This window comes from Emydura macquarii, unplaced genomic scaffold (genome assembly GCF_026122565.2).
Source record: "Emydura macquarii macquarii isolate MOO-44397 ecotype Brisbane River unplaced genomic scaffold, CSIRO-AGI_Emac_v2 contig_2676, whole genome shotgun sequence".
NCBI classification, from domain to species: Eukaryota; Metazoa; Chordata; order Testudines; family Chelidae; genus Emydura; species Emydura macquarii.
Genome location: NW_027132813.1, coordinates 8671712 through 8698350, shown reverse-complemented (window position 1 = coordinate 8698350; position 26639 = coordinate 8671712). Strand labels below are relative to the sequence as shown.

The 26639-nt window shown below is 42.3% G+C and overlaps 1 protein-coding gene across 7 annotated transcripts in view; it reads left to right on the top strand.

Annotated features, from left to right (window-relative positions):
• Positions 1-26639, top strand: part of XDH (xanthine dehydrogenase) — a 72369-nt gene that overhangs the window by 11551 nt on the left and 34179 nt on the right. For all 7 annotated transcript variants that reach the window (XR_010922964.1, XM_067564825.1, XM_067564829.1 and 4 more), the window contains exons 3-16: positions 1492-1549; positions 5783-5879; positions 7454-7562; positions 9535-9661; positions 10597-10658; positions 11725-11847; positions 12583-12669; positions 13624-13765; positions 14610-14702; positions 16535-16686; positions 18051-18144; positions 19564-19673; positions 24801-24985; positions 25968-26142. Coding sequence is in view for 6 of the 7 variants with exons in the window: in XM_067564825.1 (XP_067420926.1) it covers positions 1492-1549; positions 5783-5879; positions 7454-7562; positions 9535-9661; positions 10597-10658; positions 11725-11847; positions 12583-12669; positions 13624-13765; positions 14610-14702; positions 16535-16686; positions 18051-18144; positions 19564-19673; positions 24801-24985; positions 25968-26142 (1614 nt within the window). In the remaining variant the exon portion in view is untranslated. The remainder of the gene's footprint in view (positions 1-1491; positions 1550-5782; positions 5880-7453; positions 7563-9534; positions 9662-10596; positions 10659-11724; positions 11848-12582; positions 12670-13623; positions 13766-14609; positions 14703-16534; positions 16687-18050; positions 18145-19563; positions 19674-24800; positions 24986-25967; positions 26143-26639) is intronic.

Sequence of the window (26639 nt, the reverse complement as noted above, 5' to 3'; positions counted from 1 at the left end):
AGTCACAAGCAGAGTGCTCCAGAGGTCGGTCCTGGGGCCAGTTTTTTTCAACATCTTCATTAATGATCTGGAGGATGGGGTAGATTGCACCTTCAGCAAGTTTGCAGATGACACTAAGCTAGGGGGAGTGGTGGATACCCTAGAAGGTAGGGATAGGATACAGAGTGACCTAGAAAAATTGGAGGATTGGGCCAAAAGAAATGTGTTGAGTTTCAACAAGGAGAAGTGCAGAGTCCTCCACTTAGGAAGGAAGAATCCCATGCACAGCTACAGACTGGGGACCGAGACAAGCTAGGCAGCAGTTCTGCAGAAAAGGACCTGGGGGACACAGTGGATAAGAAGCTGGATATGAGTCTATGATTCTATGTAACAGCTGCCCAGTTACGTTTTGCAGGAGTGCTTTAATCATCCAGTTCTAGAAATGTAGGCCTTATGGGAAAAAGCTGAAAGTACAGAGGTCTATAGATAAGTCCTTCCTTATCTTGTAGGAAGAAAGTTACAAAACTGTACTTTGCTTCAATTTGCCTTTCAAAACTGGGAGAGGTTATCTTAATTAATCTGTATCTATTGTACTTAGGACTTCTACGTTATAAGAGTCAAGAACACATTATCACATTCTATTACAGAGTTTTATTGGAAATGAGTCTTGATGCTCTATTAATACTGAAGGAGCAAAACAAGCCCTACAGGCCAGAAGAAAACAATAAAGAACTTTGATTTCTGACCTCAGGAAGAAGGTTCAAGTAAAACCTAGTTTTAAATCTAATAAAATAGATTATTAACAATCAAGTCTGAGTTGACTCACACTGTGCAGATTAAGATTCCTACACACCAAAACCTCCCATTTCCAGTTTTAAGATGGTTATTAATGTAACAACTATTAATATAACATTAAAAAAGAAGCCAGATAAATTTCATGACAAGTCAAAATCTTAGGTTGTATCCCCAGATCCAACAAGAATTAAACAGCTTGTTACCTTAATAAATAACTTTCTAGGGTCAGCATTTGGGTTTAAGTGAGTATTAGTTAACTATTAGAGATGAGTATGAACCGAAATCCTGATTCAGACAATCCTGAACTTTGCGTCACTTAACATTTCTTTGCTCATGTGAACCAAACCTCTGAAATACTTATGGTTCTTACATCACTAACAGTGTTTGATTACACACATCCAAAGTTATTAGAACATGGTATTTGGATCAGGGCTTCTGCAGGAGAGATAATGGGGTAAACTCCAAAATGCCCAGTGCTTTGTCCCTCCTAAGTCTGCTGCTAACCCTGTTTTTAGGACATTTTACTTTCCTGATCTCTCTTGTGCTATATAAACAGATCTTAAAAGTGATAGGCAGTGGGAGAAGGAACAAAGTTCAGTGGTGTAATACCATTGATTTGAACAGAGTTGCACCAGGACTGAAGTTCATCTTCAGAGTCTGTATGTCTCATTAGACACATAAATCTTGATTATATGTTTTACAATACTTCTCTTTCAGGTGTTGGAAAAAAATGTGGACCCAGAAACAACTTTACTAACCTATCTACGCAGAAAGTGTATCCAATGTCAGGAAGAAGTGTATAAGGTTTCAAATGGTTATGGCATTTCATCATTGTTTGTTGTTGCTATCTATCTATCAAACCCTAATCAGACAGTGTTTCCAGGGGGGGAGAGCTGCATGCAGGTTGGTATTATTTGGACAGCTCATCTAAATTAAGCAGCATCAAATCTAACTAGCACTCGGAAGGGCGGCCTCCGATAGTTGCTAATGATTCAAAATATGACAGGAAGGGAGAATTGTCCAAAATAAATAAAATTGAGAGAACAGTTCCTTTCTGCTCATATATATGCTATGTAGCAATTTCCTCTTTCTTACAAATTAAGGCTGTTTCCATTTCTGTTTCAATACATCAAAGCCATCAGTACAAAGAGATTCCGAACTTAGACCATATGTCCTTTACAAAGATATAGTGTGCATTTACCCCAGGCTTGCTGTCACATTCTGGCAGGTGCACAGGGTTTAGGGGAGGGAACACATTAGCCATTTTCATTTCTGGATGTAGGGCATTAACCTGCTTGTGCTCGAGGAGAGCTAACAGCAGTATTCTGTCTGGATGCAGCCTGGGTGCACAAGGAGTGGGGGAAGACATCTGCTGTGTCCTCTCTGTCTCCTTGCTCTCCTGTGCATGAACAGTCACCATTTGGTACTATGTGTTTGAGCTTGTTAAGGTCTAATTCAAATAATTTAATGTTTTTGGATGATTATATTCCTTTGGAAAGCTACTGATTCTGTTATTTACTTAAATATCCAGAGTTTATGGAAAGTCTACACAATGAATTCTGGATCATTGGGGAGCTTTCACGCCCATCCTGTTTGTGACATTGGTGGAGAAAATCCTTAGATTCTGCCTCGGTGGATTTCCATGAAACAGCTGTACTCTGCTTTAGCATAGAATCACAGAACATTAGGAATGGAAGAGACCTCAGAAGGTCATCTAGTCCAACCCCCTGTTCAAAGCAGGACCAAACCCAAATAAATCACCCCAGCTAGGGCTTTGTCAAGCTGAGCCTTAAAAACCTCTAAGCATGGAGATTCCACCATCTCTCTAAGTAACACCATCCAATGCTTCACCACCCTCCTAGTGAAACGTTTTTCCTAATATCCAGCCTAGACCTCCCCCACTGCAACTTGAGACCATTGCTTCTTGTTCTGTCATCTGCCATCACTGAGAACAGCCTAGTTCTATCCTCCCTGGAATCCCCTTTCAGGTAGTTGAAGGCTGCTATCAAATCCCTCCACACTCTTCTCTTCTGTAGACTAAAAAAGACTAGTTCCCTCAGCCTCTCCTCATAAGTCTTGTGCTTCAGTCCCTTAATAATTTTTGTTGCCCTCCACTGGACTCTCTCCAATTTGACCACATCTTTCTTGTATGGGGGGCCCACAACTGGACACAATACTCCAAATGTGGCCTCACCAGTGCCAAATAGAGGGGAATAATCATTTCCTTCAATCTGCTGGCACTGGTCCTACTAATGCAGCCCAACATGCTATTAGCCTTCTTGGCAATAAGGGCATACTGTTGACTCATATTCTTGTCCAGTGTAACCCCCAGGTCATTTTCTGCAGAACTGCTGTCTAGCCAGTTGGTCCCCAGTCTGTAGCAGTGCAAGGGATTCTTCTGTCCTAAGTGTAGGACTCTGGACTTCTCCTTGCTGAACCTCATCAGATTTCTTTTGGCCCAATCCTCCAATTTGCCTAGGTCACTCTGTATCCTGTCCCTACCTTCCAGGGTATCTACCACTCTCGCTAGCTTAGTGTCATCTGCAAACTTGCTGAAGGTGCAATCCACCCCATCATCTAGATCATTAATGAAGATGTTGAACAAAACTGGTTCCAGGACCGACCCCTGGGGCACTCCGTTTGTTACTGGCTGCCAACTAGACACCAAGCTGTTGATCACTACCCATTGAGCCCGATGCTCTAGCCAGCTTTCTATGCACCTTATCATCCATTCATCCAACCCATACTTCTGTAACTTGCTGGCAAGAATATTGTGGGAGACCATATCAAAAACTTTGCTAAAGTCAAGGTATATCACGTCCACTGCTTTCCCCACATTCCCGGAGCCAGTCATCTCATCATAGAAAGCAATCAGGTTGGTCAGGCATGACTTGCCCTTGGTGAATCCATGTTGACTGTTCATGATTACCTTCCTCTCTTCCAAGTGCTTCAAAATGGATTCCTTGGGGACCTGCTCCATAATTTTTCTGGGGACTGAGGTGAGGCTGACAAGTCTGTAGTTCCCCGGCTCCTCCTCCTTCCCTTTTTTGAAGATGGCCACTAGATTTTCACTTTTCCAATTGTCCAGAACCTCCCCCAATTGCTACATGTTTTCAAAGATAATGGCCAATGGCTCTGCAGTCACATCAGCCAACTCCCTCAGCACCCTTGGATGCATTGCATCCAGCCCCATGGACTAGCAGATGCATAGTTCTGCAGAGATAAGCAGTTTCATGAAAATTCCAGTGGGAACCTTAATAACATTATTATGAAAGGGCCCAAGCCTGCTCCCATTAAAGTCAATGTACCATGGACTTCAATAGTGGAGGAGCAAGACTCAGCACAGCCATGTATTTACTCCAACAAAACACGGTTTCTCCTTGAAAATCAGATCAGTTTCCCTCTTCAGTGCCAGATCTAGTTCACCATAAACAATGATAAATAATTATAAATAATATCTGATTTTGACATAGCACCTCTCATCCTAGAGATTTGCAAAAATTTGGCTTCTGACATACCTCTTGTAAAATGAGATAATTTTGTGGATGATATGGAAAGCCCTAATATGTTTCTGGGCTTCAGTGGGCATTTTTCATGGATTAAAAACAAAGAGCTTGATGCTGCAAGTTCTCTCTGTGCAAGAAACTCCTATTGAGGTTAATGGGATTTCAGTGTAGAAATGCTTTATAGGACTGTGCCCTGCGTTAAGACTGCTGTGTCCTGGGGGGACGCAATATACCCTCAGGGTGAAATTCAAACTGAGCAAAAACTGACTGAAGGGAGAAAATCATAGCTAGGATTCTCTTGTAGATTTCTCCCATATCATCTTATTGTGAGGTATAGGAGATTCTCTCCACCCCTGTGGATGAGGCCCTGGGGCAGCCCATGCACCTGGTGAGTCCCTGTGTGCCTCTCCACTGGCTGTGGCTCCCAGCACCTCCCTCCTCTGGTTCCATTAGAACTAAACTAGCAGGGACTTCCTTTGGCCATGTTTGCCCTAGGACCCTTTGTAGGAGGGGTTCCCATGGAAAACATAATACAGCCCCAGGAAATAAGAACACGTTTATTTTTGCACAGGCACTAATGGACTTTTTTGTATGTGTGACACTGTAGTCACTCATGTATATTAATCTTTCTGTATGTGTAATAAACTGACTTTTAATTCCTGTTGTTATCCATGAATCTCCATACCTATTGCACTCATAGGAGAGAACTTCTGTTTTCATCAACTCTTTTTAGTTATGTTATTTCTAGACTCCTGAATTTGACCATCAGAAACAAATTTTGAAAATTGGGCTTTAAATCTGTATGACTAAAATTGGCTAGCTATATTTTTGCTGACTTAATTTCCTCAGGTTATCTGTGTTTGTGTGTGCCAGCATCTACGTTTTTGCTCACTTGTTCCACATATTTGTATTGGTGTCAAAATCTCAGAAGTGGGTACATAAACATACATATACCTTGGTAGAACCTGCTTTAGTACCGAATCCCTCCTCCCCCACAATGACCACACAAACTTAGATGTCACTTACTGCCTCACACTGGAACCCATATGTGGTAACCCATATTTGATGGGGACCACATCCTGAAACAGATCTTTCCAGAATTCCCTCTTCTGGCCTTCAAACCCCCCTGCCCCCCCAACCTTGTCACGCTCATCATCAGAAGCAAGCTCCCTACAGACCAGGACCCACCAACTCAAAGTGGCACTAGACCCTGCCAGAACAATAGATGCAAAACCTACAGACATATTTCCACTACTATGATGATCAACACCCACCATAACACACCTTTCAAGATCCATGGGTCCTATACATGCCTATTACAACTTGTGATGTACCTCATCCAGTGCACTAAATGCCCCAAATTAGGAACTCTGTTTTCAGCCAGAACCTTTGGAGGTTAGACTGATCCTTTTTGAAAACTTGGGCTGTAAAAGAGTTGTGGGCTATATATTTGCCGGACTATTGCTATGCTTCTGTATTTTCCTTAATCCTTGTTCTCTTAGTGGGACTATGTGGAACTAAACTTGGCTGTGGAGAAGGTGGGTGTGGTGCTTGCACTGTTATGATATCCAAGTTTGACAACTTCCAGAATAAAATCATGTATCCTTTGCAAGCTGAACATCTAAACTGACATGGTAGTGAAAATAGTAACAAATCCAAGTTTTTGTCTTTGGGATGCAGCATTGTTTATTATTTAAAACATGTTGTTATATAATGTTATGTGTCTGCCAAAGCCTCAATCCCTATTTCAGGACATAAATTCAGCTGATACAAGAAGTTATTTCCACCAACAGTATTGCACATTCTTATGGAATTTTACATCTTGCCTTGAAGCATGTGAATTATAGGCTCCTGTGACAGACCAGATGTCATCTTAGATGGTCTTTCCTGATATGGTAACCCTTATAATCCTAATGTAGCATTCTCCTTTTGTAATGCAACTTTTGCCCTGGCAAGAATAAAATGACAATTACCTTGCAAGGATCTTTATTACTGTTACATTTCTGGAATCATCTGGCTTCTGTTTGTCTGTCGATATCCACTGTATCTGCAGATATCCATTTAAGCTGCAAACAAATCTTTCTATTTGGCACGTGGAGTTATGTCATTCTCGGTTCTTGATCGTTTGCGGAGCTAAGCAAAGAAATCATACCGAGAAGAAGTTAAACAGTGATTATTCTTTCTATGGAAAATAGTAGTGAAAATGCCCATAGGTATTTTAACATGGATTGCTGAGCATCTATAACAAGGAAATGACTTCTTGGTCACTCTTAAAGTGTGACCAAAAGAGGAAAAAGTATAGTGTCATTAATAAATCCCTTCAATCATCCCCTAGCAGTCAGAATATTTATTTATTAGGACTACCCAGGCTGCAGGAATCATGAGAGCTAATTCTGAGAAAAGTTCTGGCTACTCATTTGTTTTCATCTTTAAGCAGAGACATTTTTCACTTTGTTTACCACCTAAAGGAGGTGTGTCTGAGCTGTCTGAGCACAGGGCTGAAAGCCAGGGACTCCTAAATTATTATTCCCAGCTCTCATATATGGCCTTCGGCAAGTCATTTAACATCTCTGCCTCTGTTTCCATATTTGCAATATACTCATTTAAACTGCCTACAGAGATGTTGTGAGGACTAATTAGTTTAATGTTTATAAGTACTTTGAGAAGGATTAGTGCTGTTACTACTGGACCAAATCCTGCAGTTCTTGCTCAGGTGTAATCAGTGGGAGTTTTGCTTGAGTTTGGGCTGCAGGATTTGGCTGGTTGTTAATAAATATGTCCAGTCTATCCTGTCTTATTTAGCTTTGTATGCTACAGCCATCACCATGGCATCTGAGTCCCTTTTAGAGGTGCATTATGCACCAAAAGATGCATTTGGAAATTTCCACTTGGCCCTTCTCATCCAATGAAGAAGACCTAAATATGTCCCTGAGACTTTCAGACTTACAAGGACTCTGCTTTGCCTGAGTGGAGCTGTCATTACTCCAGGGTTTTGTCACAGACAACATTGCCTTTCTTTAGCTCATTTGCTTGTCATAAACAGACTGCCTGGAATTGCAACTGTATATATTAGAGGTCGTAAAGCAGGCAAGCCTCATGATTCCTTGTTTCCTTTGTTGAGCACCACTGGCAAATGATTTTACAAATGAAGTGACCTTAATTTATGATTCTAGCCACTTCTCCGTAAATGCTTGTCTATTCCCCATCTGCGCATTGCATCATTTAGCAGTAACTACTGTTGAAGGCATCGGAAGCACAAAGACAAGATTGCATCCCGTCCAGGTGAGCTGTCTCTGCTGTTAAGTTTTAACCCAATGTAACCTTTTTTTAATAGGGTGGCAGGCCTCCTTTGTGGACTGACCCTGTTAGCACAGGCTTCTAACACCTGTTGAGATGCTGCATTCTGCTGACCCCTTGGGGACTCCTGGCGTGTTAGCTCTACCCTAGATATAAGGGAGGTGGTAATAGTTCCTTGGACAGTGGGACCACAGGCCTGGGACTGAGAGCTTCTACTGGAGGAATCCTTGGAACAGCATATGCTGGGAGGAATACTTGGGCTGAGGTTTAGCTTGTGGTGTTCTTACTTACCACGTTAATAAAGCCATAGCCCAGGGGGTGTGAGTTTCACCTTAGACAGTGTGTGTAGACTTTGCTGGCAGTGGGAATGGCACCTACTCACATTTCCATATTGTAGCTTGCTGTTGTAAGCAAACATGATATTAGGTGTCATTCTGGCTACATTACTAGTACTCTTGCTTTGGGGCAGAACATCATAGTGATCCAAGCCCTACACCAGGATTGGAGAAGCCTGATCTTGTGGCTGAAGCACAGGATGGGAGCAGAGCTGCCCAAGAACTGGAGTGGACAAAAAGGGCGGTTTGCCCCAGGTCCCCCATTTGAGAGGGCCCCCAAACTGACACAGGGGCAACTGGGGCAAAGTTGAGTGAGAGGCATTGTGACATGGTGCATAGGGTCGCAGTGATACTCCTGTTTGGCGCCTGCCATCCACAGTGTGGGGAGTGACTCGCCTGCCTCAGCTGGGCTCCATCCCATTGTTGCTGCTGTCAGCATCTTCGTGCCAGACATGAGGCAATGCACCATGCTGAGAGCCCACAGGTGGGAGCAGGGTCGGGTTGGGAATACCGCTTACACTGGCAATGGGCCTAGAGCTGAGGGAGAGGCAGGGCCAGGAGTGGCTCCTTGGCTGCACACAGGTAGAGGCCCCCTGTCCTCATGGGAAGGGTAGAAACCCCACAGGCCTGGACCCTCTCTTATCAGCCATCCCCTCCCCTCTTCTTTAAACTCTATCATCTCCATGGCAATTTTTTTGAAAGGGTTGGGGGCTTTGGTTTCAGATTTTGTCCTGGGCCCCCCAAACCTCCTGTATGGCCCCGATTGGGAGCCAGGAATTCTAAATTCTATTATTGGCTCTGCCTTGGCCTTCTTGGGTGACCTTGCTTGGGAACTCAGTGTGCCTCAGTTTCCCTACTTATGACATTGGGATAATACTATTTACCTGCCTCACATGGGGCATTGCTAATGATTAATTGAGTAATGTTTCCAAAGGGCTATGGACGTTATGAGAGAAATGCAAAGTGTTACTATTATACATTGCAGATAATGCAATATAATGTGTGGAGGCACTAGTTGTTTCTTCTTTTCCTTACTGCCCTTGAGATGGAAATTAAATTCCCCTCTGCACATATCTAGCAGTTTGTATAGATTCTTTCCAGGATGGTAAACAACAAGAGAGAACACTTAGATCTAAAGTTAGATGGAGGGCAATTGGGTGGCTCCAACTGAACAGAGCTAGTGCCTTCCTTTCCATACCACCTCCCCAGCCCCCAAAATCCAAACATGTAAGCTTTGAGGGAAAAGGGTTTGAAATCCAAAGGCACATCTGATTTTGACCACTAGCCCCCATCTTATAATGGAACCTGGATATGGAGCCATTCCCTTATAATGGAAAACCTTGGGTCTCAAATATTCCTCTGGTGAAATCCTGGCCCTAAAGAATTGTATGGCAAATCAATGTCAGTAGGCCAGGATTTAGGGGGTGGTATTTGAAATCCAGATCCCAATTTTGCAGGATGAGTTCATCTCATGAGTCTGTTTGTTTGAAATCCATCTGAATGGACTAATTCCTTCGGGAGGATCTGCCCAGTGATGTGAGGAAACATTGACTAGTGACGTCAGGAATTCAGCGTAGTGCTGTTAACAAGAGCTGTTTGTTTTCATAATTTTTTCATCTCAGGAGAGAATAGCTAAAAGCCATGGATCCCAGTGTGGCTTTTGCACTCCTGGCATTGTCATGTCCATGTATGCATTACTTCGCAATAGACCTGAACCAGAAATGGAGGCGATCGAAGAGACTTTGCAAGGTATTGCTTATTCCAAAACAACCCCTGCAGGCATGATTCTTGTGATTTTAATTTTGGCTACATTTCCTTCCCCAAGTGGGACAGAGTACACCTAACTTGATTGTTTAAAACTGGCCAATTACTATTAGAGTAAGTCCCAGATTCTCCAGAATGAGCTGTTCACTTTACATTACTCAGGGGGTGTGAAGTGAACAGATTCTGGCCAGAAATAGCCAGTGGAGAATTCCCATTGTTGTTAATTACAGTAGTGCATAGGTGCCTCAGTCGTATGCCAGAGCCCCGTTGTGCTGGGTGCTGTACAGACATAGAACAAAAAGGTGATCTCTGCCCTAAAGAGCTTACAAAGTAAATAAATCCCATTATGGGGGTGGGACTCTTTGCTGGCATAGATCCCATGGAGATGACAGAGCTAGCTTGGAGACCAACCACCAGCTCCAGACAAAGGGGTGTGCCGTGGGTTACGGACATGGAGGAGCAAAACTCCATTATGCCAATTCTCCTCTTTTGTAGGTTAGAGCAGTCTTTTGGCTGTTGTAATTAATGCTGGGGCTGGGACTGGGCTTGTGTTGAACTGGCACCCCAATGGCCACCGGTCACACTGAGCCCGAGTTGCTCCAGATATTAGAAAACCAGTGATTGGACATGTGCAGTCACAGCAGCTGAATGCTAAATAGAGATAGTGGAAGTTTTTGAAATATTTGAAGTGTCAGTGAAAATTTTCATTGCAATTTTGAATTTCACCATAAAAAAAGAGAGAGGTGGATTTTGTGCAGAAATAGTCACAAAATTTCCCTTCCCCCATTTCCTGACAAGCTCTGCCTAATGCTGAGCTGGTTATTGAGGGGAACAAAACCACAAAATCAGCCTTCCATTTGTGCACAGAAATTCTTGATTGAATGACTCTTAACCTTTACCGCTTTGCACTGGCCATGCAGGAAACTTGTGTCGCTGTACAGGATACAGACCCATTCTGGAGGGTTACAGGACCTTTGCTAAAGTAAGTAGCCTCAGATAACATTACAAATTTCTGGAAGACATTCAGCAGGCTGGCGTGTTCAACTGTTGATAAGATACACAGCTAAACTAGGAGAAAAAGGAAATACGTTTACCCAACCTCCCCACCCCCAATCTCCCCAACCAAATCCTGAACACCGCCCTGGAACCTGTTATTCATGTGTTACATATTGAAAACATGACAAGAGCTGCTCATTAATGGCAGTTGCTCTGGTTAGCTCCTTTTATTAACTAGAGTGCTCAGTGCAGGGGTCCCATGTTAGGTCACTAGTAAGTAGGCCTCTTTTTGCAGTTCTCTTGCCCAGGCTCTTAATAATATAGCATCCCTGCAAAACAAAGCAGCTCCCAGATCACCCGGGTGTGTGATGATATAGAAAGGTGCCTAACTATGGTGCATGAACAGGGACATATGCATGACTAGGCACATACAGCTATACAGCCCAATTTGGCAATTACTTTAATGACAGATGAACTGCAAAACTAAAATGAAAATGGAGTTAAGCTGAGATGTCAGTGCTGAATATACCCCTTCCTCCCAGACCTGCTACCCAAGTTGGGTGGGGCACTGAGCACAGCCATACAGTTTTTACTGATCCTTTTTTAAAAAGTCTCCTCTGGGGGATGTATGAAGAAGTGGAGCGGCTAGATACTACAGTGATTAGTGTTACGGACGTACCTTAGACGGGTAGTGAATGCCAAGCTATAAAGCAATGATTTAGAATGGTGTACATGTATATTATTCTGCATAATGGATGAAATTAAAGAGGAAAATATAGGTAGTTGTGAAACCCATTAGACACTGAAGCAATCTCCCAAAGGAGATGGTGGAAGCTCCACTACTTGAGTTATTAAACTGGATATAGAACACACTGTAAGGGGCCATCAGACAAAGGGAAAGACCTAGTTATTTGGCATTGTCCATGTCCTATTTCACTGTTTCTATGATAGAAATTCTAAATGGGGGAACAATTTCTTTTGCTGGTGGATCAAACCTATTTAGCTTGCTTGAAATCAACAGATTTTTCTCTAAACAAGTTTTGCCCATGTAGGATTGGAGTCATGCGAGAGGAATCAATGGCCCAGCCTGCTGTGTGATAGGAAAGGATAGAGGCTGTTGTGGGAGAAAAGTCAACGACCCACGTTGCTGCATGAACGAGAAAGAGGACAATAAAGTAAGGCCTTGCCAGACCTTTATCATTTCTCCTCTTCTTTCTTTTCACTATCCTTTGTTGTTACTGTTTTGTAGTTCAAGTTTTATTTTGTGTGTGCCAAAGCCTTATCCCTTACTCTGATCTTATTCAGGCAAAGCACCTGAGACTGATGGCTTGTCTACACTTAAAATGCTATAGCAGTACAGGTGTAGCACTTCAGTATAGACACTACCTATGTCAACAGGAAAGGTTCTCCCATCAGCATAGGTAATCCATCTCCCCGAGACATGGTTGCTAGTTTGATGGAAGAACATGGGGACAGTTTAACAACACTGCTTAGGGTGTGGATTTTTCACACCTTGACTGACTTAGTTAAACTGACCTAATTTTCTGGTGTAGACCAGGCCTCACTTTGCTTTTATTTGATCCTTGCTCAGGCAAAAGCTACCATTGATTCTATTCAATTACAACAGTGTAACATTGGTATAAGTGAGATCAGAATAAAGCTCTGTGTGTTTATTCAGGCAAACTCCCACTAAAGACAGATAAATAAAAGTGGGGAGCTCAAGATCTAGGCCATTGTTTCATCTGTCTGTGTCATTCCACTATGTTAGTTGTACTGTTTATCATTTAACAAAATAATCAAACACATTGGATCAGAAAGGAAAAATGAACCAGTTACATGTAGACAGAGCTGAGTCCTCTTGTTCTGAGAAAAGAAATACGCTAACAAAGAGCTATCATTTTGTTTAACAGGCAATGGTGTCCTCCATGTTGTTCAACGCAGCTGAATTCCAGCCTTTGGATCCCACACAGGAACCTATCTTCCCTCCAGAGTTGTTGGTAGGTGCACTCATGCAGCAGTGCAGTGCAGCTCATTGGCCTGATTCTTTCCCACAGGGTTTGAGTGACCTTCATGGCTCTTGCCCCAAGGAGCTTACAACGTAAAAGACAGACACCAATAAAACAAGACACACTGGCTGACCCAGAGCGGGCATCATCATTCCAGTCTTTCACATAAGAGCCCTTCCAGAAGAAGCTTTCCATGGGATACACAGGGCAAGCTGAATCAGTGCATTCCCTAGCTGCCCTGGCCATGCCACTTTCCGCTCCACACTACTCACTGTCAGAGCTGCTCGGGCTTCCTCTCCAATCATCCCCCCCACCCTGTGAAGGAACAATTATGGATGCTTGTTCCCCTGCAATCCCTGTCTGGGCAGACTTTCTACCAGCAGATGCACTGCACACTGATTGCACCATCATAGCCCATGGTTTGGTCCACCGGGTGGGTGTGTTCTCAGCCTCCTGTACATTTAACAAATCATCCTTAAAACCAGAGGTGATGTGTGGGGGGAGGAGCATGCAGGTTCACATGCCTCCCCAGATTTGCTGCTTGCCTTGTACTGAGCATGCTCAGTAAAGCTGCAGAAAGTGGCTGGCTGCCCTCACTCTGCCTCCTCGCTATTGGCAGGCACGGGTTGTCTCTGCTTAAAAAGCTGTTATTAGTTCCATGGCTGCTGGCAGCTCCTCTTGACCCAACCCAATATTAGCCAATGCACTGCTGGTTCCTTCAAGAGGATCACACTGAGTTTGGTCATGCCAACACCAACTCCCTCTGTTTCATTTGTAAGCCGTTCTCATGTTACTACGGCAATGACATTGGGCTGAATCGTCTCCAGTTTCCTCTTCCTAATAAACAGCAGTGAGCAATGAGGAGAACTGGAAAAAAAATAGCAGAGGCAGGGATTCTGAGGGAAACGTTTCACAATCTGAATCTGTCCCATTTTATTTGCTCAGATTCAGAGAGAAAAACACCAGAAACAGCTGTGCTTCAAAGGCGAGCGTGTGATGTGGATACAGCCCACAACACTTGCGGAGCTGATAGTGCTCAAGGCCCAGTATCCCAATGCCAAGCTTGTGGTAGGAAACACAGAAGTTGGTAAGAGGAAGAGCTGAGGCTCAGTTTTAGAAGTTGCTAAAGTTATCCACAGAAGGGGTGTTCCCAAGCGCGATGCAAAACCAGTTTGGACTTCCTTAAAACAGCCTGAGTCAAACATCTCTGGGAGTGGTTTCTGGAGTGTATGTCAGGGAGGATTTTACTTCTTTCCACGTAGCTCAGTCTCATGAATATCTTTTTTCCTGTTTGTTGTAGCAAGCTAAATAAGTGCTCATTCAGATCTGTGGACATTTTGTGCTAACTTTGTGCCAGTTATTGATGGGTTATTGGAAAGAAGTTGCACATGGATACAAAACAGACTGCAATTTTTTTGCAGGAAGGGAAGAGACACACCAGAAATGTACTTGTGCTCAGGGGAATCCAGTCCTGAAACTTTCAGCCATTTTCCAGGGGGCTGGGTATACCTCATAGGATTTGAGGGTTTGCAGAGCTCTCACACTTACTTTTTTGTGTGGAAGGGGGAGGGAGAGTGAGATTTGCAAAGCCAATTTGAGTTCATAAACAATTCCCCTGCTGATATTTAATCCTATTTTTCAAGTGCTATTCAGCCAAACATGGTGATAGCAATGAGTCAGTAATGGCTACATGCAGTACAGGAGCTCGTTCTTGGGGAAAAAGGTTGGTGGGTATTGAAAGTTGGAGACAAATCTCATGGGTTCTAGCCCAAAAATGTAATTACACAAATGCCACCATTGGCCCTTCTTCAGAAACTCTTTAAGCCATTACATAATGAGTATAAGATACTGAAGCTAACTGATCTGTGTTACACAGAAATGCTACTTTTCACTGAGAAGCATCTAACTCAGGAGCCTTGTTTTTCCTTGAGGTATTGAAATGAGGTTAAAGAACATGCTGTATCCAGTGATAATAGCACCAGCATGGATCCCTGAAATGAACTTTGTTCAGCACACAGAGGAAGGTAGGTAAAGATTATTCATAATGCTATGCAGCCAGTGTGGTCTTTGGGGAAGGTGCAAGGGAGGGACTGTGATGAAGGGCCCCCTTCTTTTATTCCCATCTCCTTTTCTGAGGCCAGATTTGCTCAGTTTATTCATTCTAGGAGTTGCACCGAAATCGATAGGACAAGTTGCATGAGAAGCATGCATTAGCTGCTCATTAGCATTCTGAGATTAACAAATTGGATTGCCTTTACTGGGGAAGGCAGATCTGAGTTGAATTTCAATACAAAGATGCCACAGCACACAGACGTTGTAAAGAGATGCAAACAGATAGTGATAAGAGCCAGGAATGGTTATTACTGGAAAAAATATTAGAAATTTCATAACAGTTCCATGTGTGACGTTTATGCAAATTAATGGGTAAATTTGCATATCAGCAAATAATTTGAAAGTGACCATAATTTTTCATTTTAAAAAATTATGCTTCTCAGACATTGGATTGATAGCACATTTGAATGAAGTCCTGAGTTTATCTGGATGGCAGAAGCAAGGCAAACTTCCCATACACACTGCCCAGCCAGTGTGCCTCAACCTCTAGGGACATGTCTACACTGCAATGTAAGCCAGGGTTAGTGGGACTTGAGTCAGCTGACCCATGGTAGGGAGTCCTGGACTTGAGCATTTACATTGTATATTAACTCTATGTTAAGACTTTTCTAACCCATTCTTGAACCTAAGGCTCTAATATCCACACTGCAAGGTGGAGACCCAAGTCAAAATAACCATATCCCAGAGTCCCTAGTGCCCCTCTCTTCACCCCCACTCTGAAATGTGGCCGCTCTAGTCCTAGGACCATGATGCACTGTGGGACAACTTCACTGCCTGCCCTGCATGTACCAGGAAACAGCTTGCTTTGCAAAAGGCTTGATCAGTTCACTCTCCATTGCAAACCCAGAAGGCTCTCTAATAGCGTGCTTGGAGATTGGTGATTAGAACAGAATGGGTTAATGCTGACCTGAGCTGCTGCTGTTCGCAAAGGGGGGGGGGGGGGGCTTCCATTTCCAATAGAGTGGATAGCTGATTGTAAAGAGACTTAAGGAAGCTGTCCCATGGAATTGTGGGATACTTCCAGCTGACTCCCAGGACCTGAATCAAGTGGGGCTGCATCTACACTGCAAAGCAATTGGGGTTGGATCCTGGATCCCGACATAACTTGAGCACGGACCCTCCTGCCCTGCAGGTTCCTGGGATGCTGGGTCCAAGCCCTGGGTTAGCACTACTGCAGTGTAGTCACAAGGGAGTTAGGTTTGAGCCCAGATTGGGGCACAGTCTTCCATTGCAGTGTAGACATACCCTAGGAGTAACAGACATAGTTCAATATCCATGGTCCAGTGCAGTTCTTCCTCTCTTTGTTGAGCCTACCAACTCATATAAATAAATAATCAGATGCGTCTCAGATAGGGACATCCGTTAGATAGCAACAGCCTGTGCGTCAAACTGACAACCTTCAAGTGAAAGGCTCTGTAGCTCATTAGCAATTCCCAGATGCACTTGGTTGCCCAATAAGTGCTGACATAAGAGTGGTAGTTTGTATAGTTGTGGTTGGTTTGTAATTGGTGTGTGCAGCTTGTGTGTGTGCCTGTTGTTGGTGGACTTTATGGTTTAGCACATGTTTGGCCAGGAGAAATGGTCGAAATTTTTTGAAAAAAGGTATTAGTGAATGAATGAGAAAAATTATTTTTAATGGAAGAAATGTTGTGCCTCATGAACCTTCCTCTGGAAAACACAATTCCTTTTCCTGGGAAACACACGCCTTGGCTGTTGATAAAAATTCTGTTGTTCTTCCTTGTAGGTATTTGCTTTGGTGCTGCCTGCACCCTGAGCTCTGTAGAAGTGATGCTGAAAAAAGCTGTGGCTAAGCTGCCTTCCTACAAAACAGAAATGTTCCAGGCTGTATTAGAGCAGCTGCGGTGGTTTGCAGGCCCACAGGTCAAAAATGTTGCAGTAAGTGACTTGGAAAAGCTAGTGAGCTAATGCTAGAGGGAGAGGCAAGAAACTTAAATGAAGAATTGACTGAATAACTGACCCTCCCATTATTATGTGCCTCGTGCTCCTCTTATTACATCTGAAAGACACCGTGTCCCATTTTTGTGGATTCTTTTCCCATAAAATTCTACTGCAGGCCCATGGAGGCTGTACGCTATTTTGTCTTGTGCCATCTTAGGTTATTATACGACACTAGCAGCTCACCAAGGAAAAACAGAAGGAATCTGCTGCACTCATTTCTATTCCCAGGCAAATGGGAAAACTCTAGAGCAGCCTGGCAATGAGTTCAGATTTAACGAAGAAGCATTTACTGTGGATCCAAAACTGCAAATGGTCATTAAAGCAAAAGCATGACCAGGAAGCCTCAGAACACTGCCCCTTCTGTATGAAAAGAGACTGTGTTTTCTACAGAATCTACTACGACTTCAGAAGGCAGTCCTCAGTAGGGGCTTATCTGGAGTGATGTTACAACAGGGTACCTAAACTACACTGGGTCCAGGTGCTCTTTGGGTGCTGAAAAGCAGAGCTGAAGTGGTTTTGTGCTGGTCTGAGTCTACTGTGCTCACATTGTTTTGACTCTGTAAGGAAGCTGCGAGACAGGCAAAAGTGGGTTGGAAAGCCTGTAGTATCTCAGTGTGACACTAACATGGTCAATGATGAGTGTGTAAACTAATATTGCCTCAATGTGCTTAGATGTGGCATCTTCCCTGTCCTCCGCAAACCCCAGTTCAAGCCCTGCTTTTAGGGCTAAACAAGAACATGAGCATCTATTGATCTTACTAGATCTTCCTCTATGCTTTGCAAGTTACCTAGGGCTATGTTTTTTGGGGTCCAGAGAGCTGTTGAATAAGAATCACTTTTAAAGCAGGCGGATAAATCTAACATAGGACTTCATGCTGAAAGATTCTGAGTGCCCCCAATTCCCACCGCAGCCAATGGGAACTGAGCCATTCAGCATTTCTCAGGAGGTACTCAGCACCTGGCAGGATTGAGCCCTTGATCATGGTTCCAATATTTGAATTTTGGAACCATTGTCATGAATGATTAGCGCATGAGGCTTTCTTTTATGTTCAGCTAAGGACCATCCTTGAAAGCCATTTTGGTCAAATGCCTCTGTTGATTAGGACTGATACGAGCTCTGTGGGTCTTGAGTGTTCAGCACTGGAATTGAATTAAGGCCCTAAAATTGTCATGGTATCAAAAGAAACCTAAATCTAGTCAAACTCTAGAGTTACATTTGAATCAGTGCTAGATAGCAAAGCTGCACTAGCCATATCTTCCAGCTGTCTTCTAATCCATGCATTTGGTCTACTTTATTCCAGGCTCTTGGGGGAAATATAATGACTGCTAGTCCAATTTCTGACCTCAATCCTGTGTTTATGGCATGTGGCAGTAAATTGACTTTGGTGTCAAATGGTGAGTTTATTCAAAGTTCTAACTGACATTGAGGGATGTAGTGTAATCAGTAATTCTTTCCCATGCCTATTTAATCCAGGCCAGAACATAGGGAAAAAACCCACTGTGTTAACATTAGGGGCTCTGTTTTAGTCTTTCTGGGCACTAAAGAGCCAGGGAGAACAACTGGGCTATCGATATTCAACAGATTCAGTACAGAATCCCTTTTGCATTTGCTATGGCAGATGATCAAAGGAATCCCCACTACTTTGCCCCCCGCCATCCCTCCCCCCACACACAGAAAATTAACTGAAAAGGTCCATTCCTGAGGAAGAAGTAAAGGGATTATGGTGACTGTGGGAGTGAAGTCCATGTTTCTATCACCATAGTTCCATGATTCCTGTGGGTCTTTGAGATCAGGGATGGTGCCTGACTTTTCATACTTAAACATGATAAAAATCTTATATAGTATTTGCTGTTCTGAAGATATTAAAGGAGTTTGTTTAAATAGGATCGTTTTGGGAATTAAGAAAAAGTGCTGGTTTGTAATGTGCTCCAGTGAGTGGTGAAAAATGCACATTGGGATTAGTGCTGGATGAAATTTTTCAACCAAAACTGTTTTTGGGAAAAGAATAAAGATTCAATAACACCAAAATATATTTGTGAGACAAGGTGGGAGAGGCAATATCTTTTATTTGGACCAACTTCTGTTGGTGAGAGAGGCAAGCTTTTGAGCTACACAGAGCTCTTCTTCAGATCTGATATGATGGAACCAATGCGGCTACAACTACACTGCAAACAACACTGGGAATTTGCATCAGTTTTGCCGATTTCTTTCAGCCAAAACCTCCATTCTTTAAGGAAAAAAATAATTCTAAAAAAGTCAGTTTTCTTCCAGTTTAATTTAAAAAGTAAAAGAGGTTTGAAATTGAAACCAAATTGTTTGTTTGTTTTATTTATTTATTGACTTGCTGAACATTTTGAAAAATGATGTGTTTGGGTCAACCCAAAATGATTTTTTTCCCAATGTTTTGGAATGGCGAGCAAACTGAAAAATCATTTATTCACACAGCCCAGATTGGGGTGCTGGAAACTGATTCACTTGGATGTTTGGAATGAATTAGAATCAAAGGGACACACCCCAAAGTATTTATTTCCTGTTTAACTCAGTCCTAGTGCAGGCAAAGCTCCCACAGAAGTCAGTGGAAATTGTGCCTGCATAAGGACTGAATAGAATTTGCGGAAGTACTTCAGGATTTGACTGAAAAGAGTTAGAAATTAAGAAGTAAAATAACTGATTATCAGATCGAATTTAGTTTATGTAACTGCAAGGTCCTCTTTACATGCCTGATGATAATTATTTACTTGGATTAAATGGGAGAGTATTGCCTGATATACTCACCCAACCATGTTTTTCTCTTTCCTCTCCTTGTTATACAGAGGGCAAAAGGACTGTAAGAATGGATGAAAAGTTCTTTACTGGTTACAGAAAGACAGTGCTAAAGCCTCAGGAGATATTGCTCTCCATTGAGATGCCTTACACTAGGAAGGTGAGATGCTGGAATTAACAATAGTCTAATGGCTGTGTAAAGCTGAGCTGGTGTTATTCTATAGGGGACCCAAAAGTGCCTAATGCGTCTAAACTAACCTTTCCTTGAAGACTGACTTCCAGCAGAGATGTGCTTAATTAGCCCCTACTGGGTCAGCTAGAAGGAAGGTCATTTTTAGAACAGCCTAGTAGAACAGCTGCTGCCCTCTGAATCACAAGTGTTCTGTTTTCAGTTTTGGCTATGGTAATATGCAAGATGCCCAGTCAGTAAGTCCAGCCACTAGATGGGGGACTCCAAACATTATTTAAGTCTCTTCTTGTGTCTGTCCACTAGAAACTATAGATCTTCTCCACTTAACCTCTTAGGCTATCAAGAAATGTAAGTAATAAAGATAAAAGATAGAAGATAAAAACAAGCCAATGGAAATGAATGGAATATTTTTAACTGTTGAGAATATTTTCTTCTGAAGCTATCTGAAAATACAAGTTTTTAAAATGAACTTTAAGTTTAATGAACATCTCTACTCCTTCTGAATGATTTTCTAGGAGGTGGGTGGGAGAATGTGAAAGGTTTTTCTTCCCAGTGTTTTGGCTAGTCTAACAAAAGATATTTCCCTGAGAAAATCCCATGCTGCACTTGTTATCCTCAGCCAGTTCACCACTAAAGGATCAAAGCTGTTTTTTTTTTACTCTTCACCGCGAGTTAATTGTGAAAAACAATTCTACTTGCACTGTGAAGGAGTCTTGTGTTTCAGTTCCATCTCGATAAGGAGCAAGATGACAACTTGAGAGGTAAAGTACCAGAGCATTGATCAGTTGACCAGTGAAGTTGTGAGCTATAATGAGTAATGCTGACATGGGGAAGCAGGCATTATGGAGAAATATACAGCTGTACATAAGTGAAAATAGAGAGGAGCCTGCCAAAATGCAGGCATTTAACTAGTACTGGAAGTAATCAGATCAACAGAACATTTCACCAGAGTGTTTTGGGGCTTTTTTTTTGTTTGTTTTCAAGTAAGTTTAGATCTATCAAAATGTGCTAGTTTAACATTCTTGCAGATTCAAATACAGTTCTTGTGTAATTAACCATTGGAACAATTTACCAAGGATTGTGGTGGATTCTCCATCACTGACAATTTTTAAGTCAATACTGGATGTTTTAGTAAAAGCTATTCTTTTATTTTGGGGATGTTCTATGGTCTGTGTTATATAGGAGGTGAGACTATATGATCACAATGATCTCTTCTCACTTTATGTCATGCTAGATGGTCACCAGCTGATCTTGAAAAACCAAAGCAACTTTTGAATTCTGCAGATTATGAGCTCTCGATGGGTCTTTGGCTTATGGAGATCAGCTCAGCAAAACTAAAGTTCTTCAATGGATGAATTTTGGGAGGAGGATTTTCCCTTTTTTAAGTGGCAGTCAAGGTGTTCTGGAATCACAATTTTCTGGAAATTAGTAGAGCAAGTTAAAGAAAGGCTGGTTTAGCACAATCTGAAAGACCTGATATTCCATTGTGCCACATCAGTTTTATACTGGTATAATTCTGTTGATTTCACTGGTGTCACACCAGTGTAAAGCTGGTGTAACAAAATAGAGATTCAGGCCCTGTGTTCAGCAATTTGTACTGTTGTTCAGTGTTGCCATCCCATGGAGATGACATTTCAATGGTGAATGTTGATCCCTCTACTTTGTATACCTGCACTTTGGGATCTTTTCACCTTGATGATGAGCTCTGTACCCACACATGGTATCACAGCTTCATGATGTAAATGGGTTTACCCTGCAGGAGAATGTTCAAAGGGTGACAACCAACTGCTCCTTCATCTCTCACATTATTGTCCTCTAATTGTAATTGTGGTGTTGGATATCTCCACTGGCCTCTCTCCTTTGTGGTGACTGATGGGAGAAGAAGCCCATGTGGCAGCGATATCCCTGAAAATGTGAACACTGGCTGTTACCATTTTGTCCATTGAGTTGGCATTTTTAATGTGGTGCAATCTGGGGGTGCTGCCATTCAACACGTGGGTGAGGGGAAAGAAGAGGGTAATTTGATTTAGATTTGTAACTCCTGCTGACCACTTCTCCCTTTATCTTCACTGCTCAAAAAGATATGTTTTTTTACTGTAAGATGATTAATGCTTGTTAGCTATCCCACTGTAAAATCCTAGTGGAGACAAGGCACCATAGTTTTACAGTAGGGTAGTGTAGGAAAGGTCAGCTAAGGGTTGGGGGGCATAGGGTTGACCTTGCCTAGCTAGAGGATGGTGTAAACTGCAGGTGCCTTGTTTAGCTTGTGTTAGTTATCTGACTGTAAAAGCTGCACCTTTTGGGCAGTGAAGCCAGCCTCAGATATGGAATCTGCAGGAGATTTGCTGAGTGTCAATCTCTCATTGTAATTTCATTACTGCAAAGCTCCATTGAAATACAAAGTGAGGACAGAGGCTGCATTTCCTCTTCTTCGATAGTTAATTAGCTTAACAAGCAAAGTAGCAGAATGAGATGCTCTTGCAGGGAGGACACCAATACATGCTGCTCTCATATTATCTGCAGGCTGCCCACTAATTAGGGCTATGTGTGGAAAGATGCATTCAAGGAACACTTCAGCTGTGCATCTTCAGTAATGCACAAAACCCGGCCCTGGAGAGACAGCACTCATTACAGACAATAAAGGAATAACTTCTGGCTGCTGTTGCTGGGGGATAATTAACTGCACAGAACTTTCTGCTGTTCAGTGTCTTGCGTACATGCCATCACTGAACACGCTTTACAGCAAACTACTGAAAAGACTGATATAAAGTGTCTGATTCTTTGCTTACTGCAGGATACTAGTAATTTCAGTGGGAGTCTCTCATACCTTGCATGACAGGGAAAGACTAGGTCAAATATGAACCAAGGGCTGCACATCAGCTAGTTGAAACTGGCATTATTTGTACACATTGATCATCATTAGTTGCAGGTGAACTGGGGAACTTTGTATGTTGCAGCAATTTGTGCCCTAAAGAAAATATTCTGAAAAAGACAAAGTTCCTGCTAGTCCACTCATGGTGCACAGAAGGAAATGTCAGGCTGTTGTGCTCCAACATGGATGTGAGTCAAGTGCTTGGCAAAGTCCTCTGCACTGGGCAGAAGAAAGTCACAAGCTCCTTGCCCACCTGCTCCCTTATTCCATGGGTCAAATGCCATCCTCCGTGTGCAGTGTGGACAAGTTTAGCTGCATGCTGACGTTTTAGGCAGGAGTAACTTGTAGCCACATATCAGCAGTCCTGGTAATGCAGGATTGGGTTCCTTTGTGCCTCTGGAACTATACTGATACCTTAACTATGGATCTGGCCCAAACGTTTAGTAGGTTTCTATTAATTTGCATTTAGCTCAGCATTTCAGAAATTGCATATGTAATTGCATGCTTCACACACATTCATGTTAGCCTTTGAGTGCACACCTTGATCCACCTGCAGTTTTTATAAGTTCATTAATGGAGCCTACCTGAAAATGTGGCTTGTATGGTGAAAACTTTGAGCAGTTAGTTATAAGGAATAGACAGAAATTCAGAGATGGAAGCAAGAGAGAAGAGGAATATTTTGGAATGAGGCAAAGATCCAATGAGTTGGAGAGACACAGGAAGTCCATTCCAGGTGCTGGGATTTGCTGAAGAGAACAGTTTCTGAGATTTTTTTTTAAAAGCAAAGGGAACGGTGGAAGCCTCATTGCTGGAGACATAAACTACATTGGATAAAGCCCTGGAGAACAAAGCATAGAAACAAGTTAAAGGTGTTTTGATCCATGTTCTTAGTCTGACCCATTTTAGAGCTGGGAGTCGGGTGTGAAATTTAGTTCTGTTTTTGAGTTCAAATTTCAAAGATTTGGGGTTATTTGGATCTAGGTTTTTTTTTTTTTTTTTTTTAAATCTGATCTGTGTCTAATTAACATGAGGAAAAGATGAAATTGTTGAGAGAAGGAAATAGAGCTGGGTGAAATATTTCATCTGAAACTTTTTTTCCCCTGAAAACTGCAGAGCTGGTGACCCAAACATTTAGTGAATTCATGTCGAATTTGCCAAATTGTTTTGGTCAAAAAATAATGTTAAAAAAATCGCAAAAAACCCAAAGCATTTCATTTTGACATTTTCTGTTGAAATGGTTTGATTGTTTGAAATAGAAATGACTTTTCATTTATTAAATTTTTTTAAAAGGTAAAAATCTCAAAACCAAAATAATAGAATCATAGAAGCTTAGCGTTGTAAGGGAATTCAGGAGGTCATCTAGTGTCCAACCCCCTGCTCAAAGAAGGACCAGCCCCAACTTAATCATCCCAGCCAGGGCATTGTCAAGCCAGGCCTTAAAAACCTCTAAGCATGGAGATTCCACCACCTCCCTAGGTAACTCATTCCAGTGCTTCACCACCCTCCTAGTGAAAACGTTTTTCCTAATATCCAACCTAGACCTCCTCCACTGCAACTTGAGACCATTGCTCCTAGTTCTGTCATCTGTCATCACTAAGAACAACCTAGCTCCATCCTCCCTGGAACCTCCCCCCCCCCACCTTCAGGTAGTTGAAGGCTGCTATCAAATTCCCTTCACTCTTCTTTTCTGCAGACTAAATAAGACCATTTCCCTCAGCGTCTCCTCATAAGTCATGTGCCTTCAATCATAAATGAAATGTTTAGTTTTGAATGAAATATTTTGTTTGACACAAAACAAATTTTTTTCAACATTTTGGTTTGGCAAACATTTTTTTAAAATTTTAAAAATATTTTTTTGGTTTGGCCAGTGAGCCAAAAAATCAGTTACTCATACAGTCTAGTGTGAAAATTCTATAGTCAGTCATTTCTTTTCCATATCTAGAGAAGAGAGAGGACAGGTAGCAACAGAATATCCGCCAATAGTTTTCAAACTTTCCCAGGAAGATTGAATGTCTTTATAAGAGCACCGGGTGGATTGGTCATTTCTTAGGTAGCCTATCACCCAGCCCTGAATCGTGAAAAATGGTCTTGTGTGAAGGATGATTCCTCATTCAGAATGCAAAGTCAGCTCTCCATCATAGGGATAGATTAGCAGGCTGTCCACATTCTGCTGCCCTTGTGGCCTTGTGACCAAAGTTGAGAACAAAATTTTCCCCCTTTCTTAGCATGAGTATTTCTCAGCCTTCAAGCAAGCTTCCCGTCGGGAGGATGACATTGCTATAGTGACCTGTGGAATGAGAGTCCTTTTTCAAGAAGATAGCAACCGAGTCCAAGAGATTAAGCTGAGCTATGGAGGAATGGCTCCCACAACTGTACTGGCAATAAAAACTTGCCAGGAGCTCATCAACAGGTAGGAGAATCATAATCTGATCTTCTAGCATAGACGGGCCTCTTACTGCAACAGTGTTCATTTTAAAGGGTTATTTTTATAGTAGGTGGCCACATTTTCTGAATCCTCACTTACTGTACCTCTAAGAGGTAATGAAAAGCAAGAGACAGAAGAGTGAGAAGTTTGGATAAAACCCTTGATAGATCTGGGTGCTTGTCTGACCTTACCGAGATCCCTTCATGATCTCATGATTTCCAGTACTCCTTGCAACACTTAAAGCACTCTCAAAGAAACATGGAGTCTGTCACTGATGCAATTTCATTAAGCCATGGCCATGTTTTAGGGCTGCCACTGTTTGTTTGAATACGCTGATTGAGATGGTCAAAACCAGAATTCTTTTCCTTAGAAATTCTGAGATTTTAAAATTTTGTTTAGTCCTGAATCAAGATGAAAAGCAGAAATTTCAGAATTTTTAGTGAAATGAAATAATCCAATATATTTCCTTGTCACTTTTAGATAATATATAATCAAAACAAAGTTGAAATGAAACATTTTGATAATTCCCAATAGAAAATGTTGATAAAATCGATACATTCCCATGGAACCTTTCAGTTTTATCAAATCAGCATCTTTTGATGGAAAAGCATTCTGTTGGAACATAATTATTGTTGATTATACTATTGATTATATCATTGCTACTGTGGCTACGAAGGAAGTGTTTTAGAGAGCAGAAGGAGAGTAGATACTATGGAGAAATGGTTTCAGTTATGCAGTTGCAGAGCACTGCATAGTTGCATCATCTCTTACTTTTTCCTATTTTTCTTCAATGGGAGTTCTCTTGGGGTAAGGAATGTAAGGAGACAGAGAGTTGTCATTTGTGAGGATGTCATGCTGAGCTGTTGGAAGGATTAGTTAGTTAGCTGGCAAATGTTTTGACAATGTAGAATGCTATGGAAGTGCTCCATATTATTGTTTGTTTGTTTGTTTGTTTGTTCCTGTGCAGAGAGTGGAATGACAATCTGCTGCAGGAAGCCTGCCGCTTGTTGGCAGAGGAGATGAAACTGCCCCCGTCAGCCCCAGGAGGGATGGTGGATTTCCGACTTACGCTCACGCTCAGTTTCTTCTTTAAATTTTTTCTGCTGGTGCTTCAGAAATTAAACATGAAATTCAATGGGAATGTGAGTGCTGCTCTCCTCTTAGCTGGGGTTGGAATACAGAGGGCTAAATAAAAGACTACACAATGGAACTGAACACAGAGTGGACAGATTCTCAGCACATAGGGCCAAATGCTGTGCTGGGGAGTGTTGTGGGAGCATGCAGAAGGAATCCATTCTGCCAGGCCACTCTGTGTTGTAATAGCTGCTGTGGCTGTGATGCTCCTTCTGTGAAGGGTAGAGATCAGAGCATCTGCATAGCAGATCCACTAGCTCAACCCTGGCCCATCCACCTCACTTCTCCTACAGTGGGTTTTGCTCTGTGGCACATTGGTCAGTCAAGGGGGTTCTCAGATTTCTGCCTTCTCCATGCACTGGTGTCAGGGCTATTGGTGTCCACGGGGGCCTGTGACAACGTTGCCTCTTGCATTGCACAAAGATGGATGAGCCTATTGGGATTGAACCCTGGACTTTCTGTGCTAAGAGCAAAAGCCTCTGTCTGAGCTAAAGTGGCAGCACTC